This window comes from Giraffa tippelskirchi, chromosome 12 (genome assembly GCF_054371585.1).
Source record: "Giraffa tippelskirchi isolate mGirTip1 chromosome 12, T2T-mGirTip1v1.2.pri, whole genome shotgun sequence".
Classification (NCBI taxonomy): Eukaryota; Metazoa; Chordata; class Mammalia; order Artiodactyla; family Giraffidae; genus Giraffa; species Giraffa tippelskirchi.
The window spans coordinates 14,634,061-14,647,713 of NC_137286.1; the positions used below are offsets into that span (position 1 = coordinate 14,634,061).

The 13,653-nt window shown below is 32.9% G+C and overlaps 1 protein-coding gene and 1 non-coding gene across 7 annotated transcripts in view; both read right to left on the minus strand.

The window, feature by feature from the left end:
* The window catches only part of PRPF39 (pre-mRNA processing factor 39), a 32,585-nt gene that overhangs the window by 6,153 nt on the left and 12,779 nt on the right, over positions 1-13,653 (minus strand). The window contains exons 2-12 of one of the 6 annotated variants that reach the window (XM_081548467.1): positions 13,273-13,619; positions 12,267-12,392; positions 12,011-12,079; positions 11,745-11,907; positions 11,498-11,616; positions 8,351-8,518; positions 3,480-3,645; positions 2,918-3,025; positions 1,416-1,580; positions 977-1,103; positions 347-615 (exon numbers count right to left, since the gene is read on the minus strand). In XM_081548467.1, the coding sequence (XP_081404593.1) occupies positions 347-615; positions 977-1,103; positions 1,416-1,580; positions 2,918-3,025; positions 3,480-3,645; positions 8,351-8,518; positions 11,498-11,616; positions 11,745-11,831 (1,209 nt within the window). In that variant the 5' untranslated portion in view covers positions 11,832-11,907; positions 12,011-12,079; positions 12,267-12,392; positions 13,273-13,619. Of the gene's footprint in view, positions 1-346; positions 616-976; positions 1,104-1,415; positions 1,581-2,917; positions 3,026-3,479; positions 3,646-8,350; positions 8,519-11,497; positions 11,617-11,744; positions 12,393-13,272; positions 13,620-13,653 lie in introns of all 6 variants that reach the window. The other 5 variants (XM_081548468.1, XM_081548465.1, XM_081548463.1 and 2 more) reach the window with 5 other exon arrangements.
* Positions 186-271, minus strand: LOC145530746 (small nucleolar RNA SNORD127). Its single transcript, XR_014072046.1, has one exon. It is a non-coding gene; the product is annotated as a small nucleolar RNA SNORD127 (small nucleolar RNA).

Below are 13,653 nucleotides of genomic sequence, written 5' to 3' on the forward strand. Positions count from 1 at the left end.
GGCAATCGCCATGCCTTTGTTTAGTTTCTCCCAGGCTCTCTAATCTACTTAACAATCGGTAAATTTGCCATAAAATTTCTGAATGTGGAGAAAATGGAAAATGTCACAATATTAGCCATGCTTTTAATCCAATAGTTAATTTTCTCAAAGTTTTAATGAATAATGTGAAATTTTTTTTGAAAGAATGGCAACATCAGTTTAGAGGGACTGTTGTCTTCACTTAGTAATAAAATATATTACATACAGACCAAATCTTTCATCATAGTTGCCAAAATGCAAAACCATCAAGAAAGACCAATTTTTGTTTTTTTAATGGAAGATACTCTAAAAAAACACAAATACATACTTTGTCTCTTTCAATAGCTTCCAAAAGCACCTTTCTTGATTTTTGAAGGTTTTTTTGTATCTTGAAAAGATGTCGTGCTAGTTTGATAGCATAAAATGATGATTCATTATTTGATCTGGCATTCTTAATGGCTTCCTGAAGCAAACGTTCAGCTTCTTCCATATTTCCATGGCGTCGTTCTAAACTTACTCTTCTCAAACGAACCATTGCCAATCCTAGAACACATTCTTCAAATGTTCTCAAGATATTCCTGGCTTCATTAATATTACCTAGAAATAGTAATTAAATGTTTATGCTTTTGATTAAACTTAGGAAATATCCTTTATGCCAAGTATTGGCAAATAACAGCCCACAGGCTAAATCCAGCCATCTGGTCATTTTTTTTTTTTAATGGGAAACAGTCATGCTCATTTGTCTATGTATTTTCTATGGCTATTTTGAGGCTACCATGGCAGAGCTGTTAGGAAAGAGACCACATGGCCTGCAAAGCCAAAACATTTACTATCTGGCCCTTTATAGAGAAAGTTTACCTGACCTCTGCTTTACACCAGTTACCAATACTCAGTTCCTATAACTTCATCCCAAAGTAACTTAAATCCCAAAATATCAACTGAATTTCCTCATTCTTACCCTGCTGTTCCTCAAAAGCTGCCCAAAGCATATGCACCATGGGTTTCTTTGGGAGATGAATAGTGCAAGCTCTGCTGAAGACATGCCTCACTCCTTCAATGCTATGATTTTCCATGTACTTGGCATACTACATACAGAAACAGAGGAAATACTGAATAATTTACAGTTGAACAAGCCATTAAATATGTGACAGAACGATAAAATTCTATTTTTAAACCCATTCAGCACCTTTATTGAACCACTAGACTAGTTTCTGTAAGGAAGGACGGAGAGGCAACGAGGTTGGCATATGCAGCAGTCAAATCTGGTTGCAAGCAGACCATCTCCTAATGCAACAGATATAGTTATATGAACAACATTCAACAGAAGTACAAAAAAGGTTAGTCACTAGATCAATGTTTATAATATATTCAAGTTTCAGACCATATAATTTTCTTACCTTAATCCAAAACTCCTCATAGAGGGCACACGATATGACACATCTTTCAAAGAGAACTACAACTCGTTCATGAGTCCCGTTTTCAATTTCAAATTCTAAGTATTCTTTCCAGTTTTTCAGCTGTGCCTTTTCCAATGGTTTCACATGAAAATATGGTCTTTTAATCTGTAATAAAAGCATGGCATAACAATGAAAGTAAACCACCACCAAAACATGCTTTATTAGAGTAATGCAAACTGTTTAAATTATAATAATGAACCAGAAAATTTTAATCACCACATCTCATGATTAAAAAGACTTTTAAAGTTAAAATCCCTTTAATTACTTAGGTTTTACAAATTGAAAGAACAAAATTATTTTCCAATTATCCAGTCATTTTAACAGAACTACACAATTTTATGTTCAGACAATTTTATTCTTTGCTGAGTATTTTAGAACTGAACAATTATACATCAGTAACAGAAAGCAAATCAGCGTCCATCACAGATGAATGGATAAAGGTGATGTGGTATATATAAATACATACATACATACATACACCAATGGAATATTACTCAGCCTTAAAAAAAGAATGAAATAATGTCATTTTCTGCAACACAGATGCAACTAGACTATCATACTCAGTGAAATAAGTCAGAATGATAAAGACAAATACTATGTCCTATCACCTATATGTGGAATCTAAAAAAAAAAATAGTGAATATTAAAAAAAAAAAGTAAGGTAGATAAGCAGTTGCCTGGGGCTAAGAGTCAGGTGGTTACTGACTTGAAAAGGAGCCAAAGGGGACCCTCTGAGGTGACAGGATAGTCCTATATGCTGACTGTTGTGATAATCACAATGCTTTTCAAATGTCATTTTACTAGCCAATCATGAAAAAAACAACACATACTACATGATTCCATTCATATAAAAGGCCAGAACAAGGAAATCTATAAGAATAGAAAGTAGGTTAGTGGTACCTTAGGGCTGGTAGTAGGGAGGAGTAAGCAGGTGAGGGGTAAAAGCTGAAGAGTTTTTCAAGAATGATGAAAATGTCCTAAAATTAACATTAATTAAATGTTCTAAAATTAACTGTATGTACATATCTGTGAATATATTAACAACTACTAAAGTGTACATTTTAAATGGGTGAAGTACATGGCATGTGAATGACATCTCAATAAAATGCTTAAAGAAATAAAAGCCCTCATTTTACTCTACCTAAAATAGGTACATTTTGTTGTATTACATAAAATGACTCAATCAAGTTGATTTTAGAAACTGAATTGTAATAAAATGGTTCAGATTAAACAGGTAACTTGCAATTCAAATAAATACGAAATCAGTATTTCTAAAGTTGATAACGGAAAATTGATAACAGCAGCCATAAATGCAACAAATGTTACTTAAACAAGCAAAAATGAAAAGCAGAGACATCACTCAAAACTAAAAGAAAAAGACATTATTCCTATCTGTATTTTGAAGCCTATTAACGACAACAACAAAAAAGCAAAACACTTACACCTTCTTCAAATGTCCACCTTTTACTAACTTCATGCTCATTATAATTAAACATTTCTTGATGAATTTCAATGATTCTATGTCTCATATTTTCTATTTCTGTAATAAGCTTGGGAAGAAAGAAAATTTAAATGTGTAAGTTATATACTAAAATTTTAAAATATCACTGCTTACATTTAAGTATTATCCACACTTTAATCTTAGTGATGGGTTTCTGTTATCAATTATCTGCAAAGTACAATTAACGATACTGAAATTAGTAACAGATTTTCACAATAAACCACTTTCTCATATGCCTTAAAAAAAAAAAAATAACAGGTCTAGTACATCACAACATAGGTGAAATTATCCTTTTACACTACTTTAGTTTCAGGTGTCTCTTAGTAAAACAGATCATCTGCTTTAAATCTATATTTAAACCACACTAACTAAAGAATTCCTACCTGCCTTAATCAGAAATTAATTTTACAATAGCTACAAGTCATACCACACATGCAGTCACGGGATGTAAAGTCTATAGTTTCTCACACATGGAAATTTTTTTTTTTAGTAAGTCTGGTTACCTTTGCTGGATCAGTTATGTCTTCTATTCCTGATGGCAGATCATCACCAGGAGGACCATCATCACCACTATGCCCATTTACAGAAGCTAATTCCCTTCTCAGCTGAATAAACTGTTCACCAGTTAGAAGATCTCTAGGCAAATTATTCTGGACATGGTCTTTAAATCTAATGGAAGACAATAAAAATACAAGCTTTATATATGAAGCATAATTTTAGATCCCACATTACATTTCTACTTACACATTATTTTTTCAAAGGAACTCTGACTTAAACCAAAAAAAAAAAAACCAACCCCACACCTCTTTTCTCCTCCTTTTCTATACTATAACCTACCACTTGATAAAACAATCTACAGACATCTTCATTTCCTTCCTGCCTTTGTAATGAAATGATGAAGGCAAGTCATACACTGAAATCCTACTTTTGTCCATTACTAATTATTTGACTTAAAGGAAGTTTTTTCCCTTTTCTAATGTTAGTTTTCTCATCTGTAAAATTAAATATAGCAATCCATATCTAAATAATAAATGATTACTTAAAAATGATCAACAAATTTTGCAGTTCCTTCGGAACTTACCTCCCAATTACTCCTGAATTCATGTGTCTATGCCAAATACTCCAATGAAACTGCCCCAATTAAAGTCACCAAGTAGCCCATGTAAGAAAAATTAAATGGATACTTGTTGGCTCTGAGTTACTACCTTCGTGGTTTTCCTCCAAGTCTCTGACTGCTCCTTGATCTCCTTTGAGGGGTCCCCACTCCAGTCTGCCCCTAAACACTAGTATGCCCAAGGATTCTGCTCTGCATTTAGTTGTCATATGTTTTTATATATTTTCTGGCCAGTCTTATTAATACAGCTTGAAATGATAAGCATATTATGATGACTTTTACAACTCTAGCTTAAACCTAAAGTGAAAAAAAATATTCGCTCAGTTGGGATCTTTGTGTGTCTGACTTTTTGCAACTGTAGCCCATCAGGCTCCTCTGTCCATGGAATTCTCCAGGCAAGAATACTGGAGTGGGAAGCCATTCCCTTTTCCAGGGTATCTTCCCGACTCAGGGATCAAACCTGGGTCTCCTACATTGCAGGCAAATTTTTTACCATTTGAGCCACCAGGAAAGCCCAAAACTTTCCCCTAAATTTCAGATTCACTTGCCAACACTCTGCATAAAGAAATACAGATTTTAAGCAAAGACTGTTTTGAAAAACATGTAATTTCATTTATCTACACATACTAGTTTATATATACACACACACATACAAATTTTAATCAAAAACACAAAGCTAAGGAGCTAAAATATCTACACCATCTTAAATTGGAACCTTATATACAACATGTCTTCAAGTGTATCACTTTCATCCACAAATCAACACCCTCAGGCATTTCTAATCTTGATATTTTCAATGGCTAAGTTTCCCAATCTCTTCCACCTACCTTACTTCTTACATTCCATTGGATACCAGGTCCAATTTAGTCTACCTTCTAAATATGGCTCCATGCCCTCCTCATTATTTACCAAAATAAACATAAACCTGTGCTCTGATCTCCTCTCCTCCCACTCCCACCTCAACACTGCTATCAAAAATGTTATTAAAAAATAAACATGAAAAAATAGTAAACAGGATCATATCCCATCCTCATCCCCAATATCACTTCAATGTTTACCCTGCATTCAGACTAAAATCCAGTCTCCATGAAGTCTTTCATATTCTGACCTAGCCTCTGACCCAGGCCTGCATCTTCAACCTAATTCTCAGAGATGGTTGTACATGTACATAACCTATGGATTTCCCCCAGAGTTTTTTAAAACTGTTTTAGGCTACTGACACCTGGATTTTCATGGATTTTAAAACTTCCCTAGGGACCACCCTGGCAGTCCATGGGTTAAGACTCCGCACTTCTAATGCAGGGACCATAGGTTTGATCCCTGGTCTGAGAACTAAGACGCTGCACGCCACAAGGTATGGCAAAAAAAAAAAAAAAAACACTTTCACAAACATATGTAAATAACATTGGAAATTAATTTAAATTTTGCAAAATTAACAAATACAGAGGGTTAACTTGACGTATTTTATCACCAGGAGGAAAAAAATATAGATTGCCTTATTTAAAAAAAATTTTAAATGAGGAAGCAACTCTCATATGTGTAGTATTGAAAATGAACATTCAATTCTCATACATTAACATTAAAAATTGTCAAGATATAGATAAGAAACTTGAAATAAGGTAAAACTGAAAATAAACTTAACAGTTGCCATGTTATATTAGAAAATTCTTTCACATGGTGATAACATGCATAATATTTTTTCATTAGCTTTTTCTACTATAAAGCTAATTTATTCAATATATTAATAGAATGGCTGAATGCCTAATACATATTGAACTATTTTCCTACGTATTAAGGATAATTATTTTCCAGTTGCTGAGTTGTGTCTGACTCTTTGTGACCCCATGCACTGCAGCACACCAGCTTTCCCTGTCCTTCACTATCTCTTGGAGCTTGCTCACACTCATGTCCACTGAGTCAGTGATGCCATCCCAACCATCTCATCCTCTGCCTCCCCCTTCTCCTCCTGCCCTCAATCCTTCCCAGCATTAGGGGTTTTTCCAATGATAAAAAGCATTAAAAAGCCTCAGAAAATGACAGACATGTAGAGGATACAGGAGACGTAAATTCAAAGGAGCGTTATTAGTGCCAAGAAAAATGAAATAAATGTAGGTAGAGTGCTGGCACAAATGATACAACAGTTCTGTTTAGGTGAACTGGAAAAAGTGTCATAGAGAAAACATTAAGCTATATGGGTCCTGAGGAATGAGTTCACCAGATAAATGAAAAGTGGAAAAGGTATTACAATCATAGAAGTATAAACCAACACTGTCCGTTGGGAAATTATCAGTACTTAGGTTTGTCAAGAGCTTAGGAACTACCAGGGACTGAGCCTGAGGAGTTAGATCATACCACAGAAGTATTCATGCTAGGGATTTTAAATTAGATGTTTTCTTAGAGATAATGTTCAGTGTATACCCAATATACAAGCCTACACAAGAGAAGTGTATTTGTGTTACAGCACTTAGAATACTTCTTTTAGCACATGCTTCCTCTTCTACACTTAGGAGTAACTTAAGGGCCAAGTCAATGCACATATATCTTCTACGGGCCTTTATTCCTTCAAATTAAATGCATATCATCTGGTACACAACAAGTCTTAAATAAATTAAACAGAAGTATATTTGACAGAAGAAACCATTTCAGCAGTTCTTAAAGCAGTTAGTCAAGGGAATTAGTTTATTTATATAAACTATAAGATTACTGATACAAATACTATTTATCAGTCTGGTATACTCATAAGGAAAGTGGTTCTCATTAAGTGAAAAAGACTAGATTAAAAAGTAGTATGTAAAACGCAACCCACTAAAAATCTCTATTATAAGTATACATGCATTTTAAAAACCCAGTGAAATATTCATTAAAAAAAAAAAATAAGATTTAGAAAACTACACCAAGAACTTTGGGGCCACACTGTCTAGGTTCCAATCAGCTTCCAAGCACTTACTAATTTAATCTTTCTTTACCTCTACTTTCATAAAATGTAGAAAATAACAGTATGATGCCTCCATGGTTTATTGTGAGGATTAAAAGTTCTAAGGCACTCAAAATACCATCTGTATAACTGCTTCTTAAGTCTTATTTTTTCTCACTCACCAACAATAAAATTATAATCATAGATTTTACCTATACTTTAGACCCTAGAAGAATTGATTTATGAAAGGAACCTGCTTTGTCCCAGAAGAATTCTAAAATCTTTTTTTAAAGGTTAAAAAAAAAATTAAAAATATTTAACTTTTAAGATTTAACCAACACATACATATTCACCAAGAATTTCCAGATGCCAATCTTTGTGTTAATCTCTTTCAGCAAGTATCTCCTTAGGTCATTTATATCCTAGAAACCTGCATACCTCCTCTAAATTTCATGAAAAAAAGAGACGGCACATTCAGATCCACATTTCCTATTTCTAACGTGGGTCTGCAGAGATTTAGCAAACTGATCCACAGTTATCTACAACCGCTTCATGAAGTTTTCTACTTGTTTAGTAAAGAAAATTTCAGAAAATCACTTACTTAAAAAGTACCTAAGTTTACAGATTCTACCACAATCCTAGTTATAAAAATTATGACAAAAATATAGACAATATAGCAGTTAAGAAGAGCAAACATTTATCAACACAGTCCTCATACTTTCTTGTTCAGAAAGACTGAGTCTGTATCAGTGGGATACTTGAATACATCAGAAACAGAACATGGAAATCACAGTATACAGAAATAGTTGTTTTAACAGCACTCATTAAAATGAAATGATATCAATCATAACAGATTATCACAGTAGAAAATTAAACTGAAATAATTTTTGATTGTTTGAATATAAACAGGACTTATCTACAAAAAATACAATCTTCACTGTTTTGGACATAAGAAGCTATATGAATCACAAGAATGTACCTTGAGTAAATTATTACATTTCAAACAAGCTTCTATTATGTGCTATGTACTGAGTTAACCATAAGAATAATAAAGCTTAGATTATTTTCACTACTCTGAAATATCCCAGACAAAAGAGAAAAGTTCTGCTGTTTCCTCATCTATAAAACAGATAAAGAGAACCTTATATCTAAAACCAGTGAAGTTCATAAACTATACGGAAAATGTCAAAAATTTAAAGTGTATATAAATTGTGATTATTGAGCAAAATAAATCTGTTTGCATCTAATAGAATCTTACATTTCAAGAGAATAAGTATCCTCAATATTAAAAGTTAATTACCTAAGTAATCACAAAAACATTTTAATGATCTTATTTTTCCACCCACCTCTGAAAATGATGACTATATAGCTGTGTTGGAATACCAAGAATACGATCATATATAGCTGTAACTTCTCTCAGGTTTCCCTGTTCATTTTCCCAGTTTATATACATTTCCCACAGTCTGTCTGATCGGAAATCTGTTCCCGCAGCTAGAACAGCATGCTCAAAAGTTCTGAAAAATTAAATTACCTCTACGTTATCTTTCCAAGATAAAATCACTTTAAATATATTATTTCTGCATTCTTCAATATATACAAGTATCAAATCAATAAGTCATACATTTGAAATTAACAAAATTTATGTCAATTATACCTCAATTTTAAAAACAAAATATTTCTAAATTTTAGAAGATAATGCTAAATTCAAAATTACATGCAACTTGACAAGTACAGATTAAAAGAAGGAATAATAGACAAGTGCATACGACAGCTGCTTAAAAAAAAGGAAAATATAAAGGGAATAGATAAATGTACTTTATGTTATAAATATACAATGCAAACTACACTACAAACATGTAAGAGTGACAGAGCAGACACTAAAATACTCGTTAAACTTGAAATGTCTGTTGAATAGATTCCTCTAGGGCAAAAGACAAAGTGACAAAATTTATCTTATTTTAAGAAACAGTTTTGTGACAAAACAACTCTCCAACGAGGGGGTCCAGCTGCCTCTTTGGCTAATGAGAAATATACATATACTTTAAAACTCAAAATTCTCTCCTGATTCTAAAATTCCACAATTAAAGTTTACTAAAAAGTCCTTTATTTTAAAATATTTACGCTCATTTCAAGAGATTTCTGCAAGCAATTTTAATCCCAGGATTTGATACCTCAATGGGATAAAATTTTAGATACGTATTTTCAAAATAAATATTATAATCAAGAGGGATTTTTAACAGTATAGAACTATACTACCTAAATTAAAACTAAACAGAATCCCAATCAAAGCGCTAAGAATTAGGTGAACAGAGAAAACAAATTCTAACATTCATCTAACACAAAAACACAAATTTTTCTGAAAGGATAAAGAAGCAGGCATTTTCCTGAAAGGTCTCAAAGGAAACTAGGAAGCTATAGAAATTAAAGGCATGACACTGGCCCGGTATCATCAAAATGGATTAATAAAACAGTTCTCAAGAAAATAAACCCATACATATGTGAGAATTTAGAATATGATAAAAAAAAAGTATTGGTATTTTAAATTCATACACAAAAAAATAAGCCAATGAAGAAAAGACAGATTGTTCAACAAATGGGAGAAAAAAAATGTTAATCTCTGATTCACAAAAGACACAAAATACGGTTCATCTGTCTCACAAAAGGTACAAACTAAGTATCAGATAAATGAAGGATAGAAAAAAAAAGTCTACAAAAAGAATTAGTAGAAAACTCAAGATTTATATATTCTTGTCAAGACAGGCACAAAACTCAGAAACTAATAAAAGATTGAAAATTGAACCACATTAAGAAAAAAAAAAAAACAAAACACCTCTACATGATAAAAATACCCAATGGAAAAATGCTTTAAGGCCCTAAAGAAGTATTACTTTCAACTCAAAATTCTATACCCTACGGGATTCATCAATTGGATGTTTCAGGTATACAGATTCAAAAAATTTTTTCTCATTCCAAGCATCCTTTATCAGGAAGTTATGGAATTCACTCCTCTAAAGGTATGCAAGAACCAAGAAAGAACAGAATCTAATTAATAAACTAATAAACAGAACTTAGAAAGTAAAGACATCTCCTAGAATGATGATGATGAGGAAACCTGTAAACAGCTGCTATACAAAAGAATCAGAATAGAACCACCAGCGCAGATTACAGAAGAGAGGGTCCTAGGAGGTTATTTCCAAGGGGCCAGGGTAGAATTTACAGATCTCAGAACATAATTCTCTTTCTATAATTTTCAGATTAAGTAGAATAACACGATACATGCATTTTTTTACTTTCAAAAAAATAACTTACATAGATAGCATTTGTAATTGTGGAAAGTGAGTATTAGTACTGACTACTGAAAGTAGCTGTTGGAAGGGGTAGAAATTTTTAAGTGTTCAAAGAAAGCCAGGCAGACAGACAGAGAGGCAGAGGTAAGACAAGGGGTAATCACAGGAAAAACAAAAAGCTATGAAACCTATCCATATAGGAAAGATGAGGAATGGGAAGACAGGGTATAAATGAACTAAAAATTCTCATATGCCATAACAGGATAATACAGCTAGTGAAAGAGAAGCAGAAAGCAGTAGAATGCTATTGCTATCAACATGTTTGAAAATAATAGAAGAAAGAGCTAAAATATCTGAAGAGAGGGGGAGGGACCACTTTTTGTTACAAGTTTAACATTAACTGTCTAAACGATATGCACATACTTTGATAAAAATAAAAATTAAAAATACATTTTAAATTCCTATAATCAGTAATAAGGACAATTCAAAAGTAAAATAATCAAATCATATCAACAGGCAATGTGAAAATGGCTTATATAGATAGCATTTGAAAAGATGGTAAACCAAGATACCTAGAGATATGTGAATTGAGATAATGAAACACTACAGGAGGTTAAAAAAAATATATGCCATGACTGGGAAAATGACTACCCTCATACACTATGCGAGTTTAAAGCTGGTACCACTTTTAAAGGAACATTTGATAAATGTAGCTGTGTTATTTCCTTTGATACAAGTTCCATTTCTATAGTGCTCTACATAAATACTGACTTATAAAGAGATGTTCACTACAGCAGTATTCCTATAAAGATTTGGTTAAGTAAAATACACTACCTTGATACTATAAGGTTAAAAAATGGTAGGGAGAAAGTCTAGAACATTGTTAATTAAAAAAAAAACAAAGAAAAATATGTATAATAGGTATACACACATATAAATGTATATCTATGTGTATCTGAAAGAATAAACACCAAGTCATTTACCATGAGGGGAGAGGGATTGGAGACATAAGAAAACAGGGTATGGAATGGTGGAGGATTTTATTATGTACATTTTTTAATAATCATGCATAAGTTTACTAGGGTATTTTTTTATAGTGAAAAAGAAGTATATAAAAGTTAAACTTTCAGTTTAGCATTGATAAGTAGTTCTATTATCAATATCAGAATACTTGACTTATTTATATCTTTACTTATTTTCACATACCCTCTTACAGTACTGTTCGTCTCAGGATCACCAGGGTCCAGTGTTTCTTTTAAGAAGTTTATATAATGTATCCAAAGGTCAACACTAAGAGGTATTGCCTGAAGCCCCCGGCGATACACCTAAGAAGAAAACAATAAACTGTACTTCAAATATTTAATTATTTCTTAACAGAGAGGCAACACTGTGTTATCCGGTGAACCTTAGAAATACTAATTACTGGAATTTTGTTTAAATAATCTACCATTACCATTTGGGTGGAGGTTGGATAGAACATGGCAATGTTCTGATCCCCACGTGCAGAGTCTTGATCTTCAAAGCGCAGCAGTCCCTGCATTCTGACCGGGTTGTGTGGGCAGGCTTTGGGTTACAGACCATAGGGCACAGACCCATTAGAGCATCAATGACAGCGTCTGACCAAAAATGCAATAAGACGTAGCAAATGTGACTAGCAAACCAACTATATTGTTTGGAAAATGAGAAATAAATGTAAGTGAGAGAAAAGCCCTGCCCTACTTGTTAAGCTGCAGTGTAATACAGAGGCTTGCACTGCAAAGCTTGACAAACTGTAGAGGTTTAACGCACCTGCCAACAAAGAGAGAAAATATTAGCTACAAATGCCACAAGAGTGACAAATGCAAATAAAATACCCTATAAAATTGTTTGACCATATATCGTAGGTACTGCCAGCCAAAAAAAAAAAAGTCTTTGCTTTGTTATTATTTGGCTTACAGTACCTAATGGAGATAATTTTATTCAGTAATGTACGCACCTCATCTGATTGTTTAATGTTGTCATGTCGCTTTTCAAGGTCTGCATACTTTTTCCAATAACCATAGCAATACGGATAGTGTATGAAAAATTTGTCAAATGCTTTCCTGGCAGCCATCAAGTGATTCTGATGAAAATAAAACAAAGTGTTTAAACATCTTGAAAATTTGTGTCACAAAAGCATTTATTATTCCTTCTAATGTACAGGCATACCTCAGAAGTATTGCGGGTTTGATTTCAGACCACTGTTACAAAATGTGTATCACAATAAAGCAGGTCACGCAATTTTTGTTTGTTTCCAAGTGCACATAAAAATTGTTTATATTCTACTGTAGTCTACTAAGTACGCAATAGCATTATATCTAAAAAAAGCAACGTACATACCTTAATTTTAAAATACTTTATTCCTACGAATTGCCAAAACAATTATAAAACACTAATATCAAATACCACTGATCACAGATGACTATAACAAACAATGAAAAAGTCTGAAATATGGCAAAAAAATATCAAACATGTGAACAAGACAGGAAGTGAGCAAACACTGTTGGAAAAACAGCACCAACAGACCTTCTCAATGCAGGATTGCCACAAACCTTTAATTTGTGAAAAATGTTGTATCTATGAAGTTCAATAAAGTAAAGCGCAATAAAATGAGGTATGCCTGTAGTATCTCAAATAAAATAAACAGCAGGCTTAAAAACTATACACTCAACAGCTTTGAAACAGAAGGAACTAATTCTGTCAAACAGCAGGGTAATTTTTTTTTTATTTTAGCAATTTTATACACACATACGTACACACACCAGTCTTTACAAACATTAGAATTTGATTATAAGGCTTTCTACAATGTACAAATGCCAAGAAAGCTATTTTTTGAAGCCAAAATATATATTATTTATTCAGTTTAATCTGAAAATTATAAAAGAGGCAACTTCAATTACAAAACAATAAGGCTTAGTCTGATATTAGTTGTTTAATCTAATCCCATTGAAATAATTACTAACCTCCTGTTCTACATACTGAAGCAAATATACCCAGCCTGTAAAATCCTGAGGATTACTTTCTACAGTTTTCCAAAACTTTTCATATTCTGGAGGGAAATTTGCTTCTGTTTCTGTCACTGGAAGGTCCACAGTACTTGCTATTTCATTTTCTTCTGTAGTTGTGTTCACATTAGGAGATCCATCGGGTGACTGCTCCATTTCTGTAACATTCATAATCTCAGCACTAAAATCAGCAGACTGCTCTACCACTGCCTCTGAACTGCTGCCTATGCTGCCATTACTGGAATTTCTGTACTCATCCATGTGAGAGTTTTGCATAGCTGTTTATTTCGCCTTCAGTTAATGATCTGTGGAAACAAAGAGAAACATCTTCCAAATGTT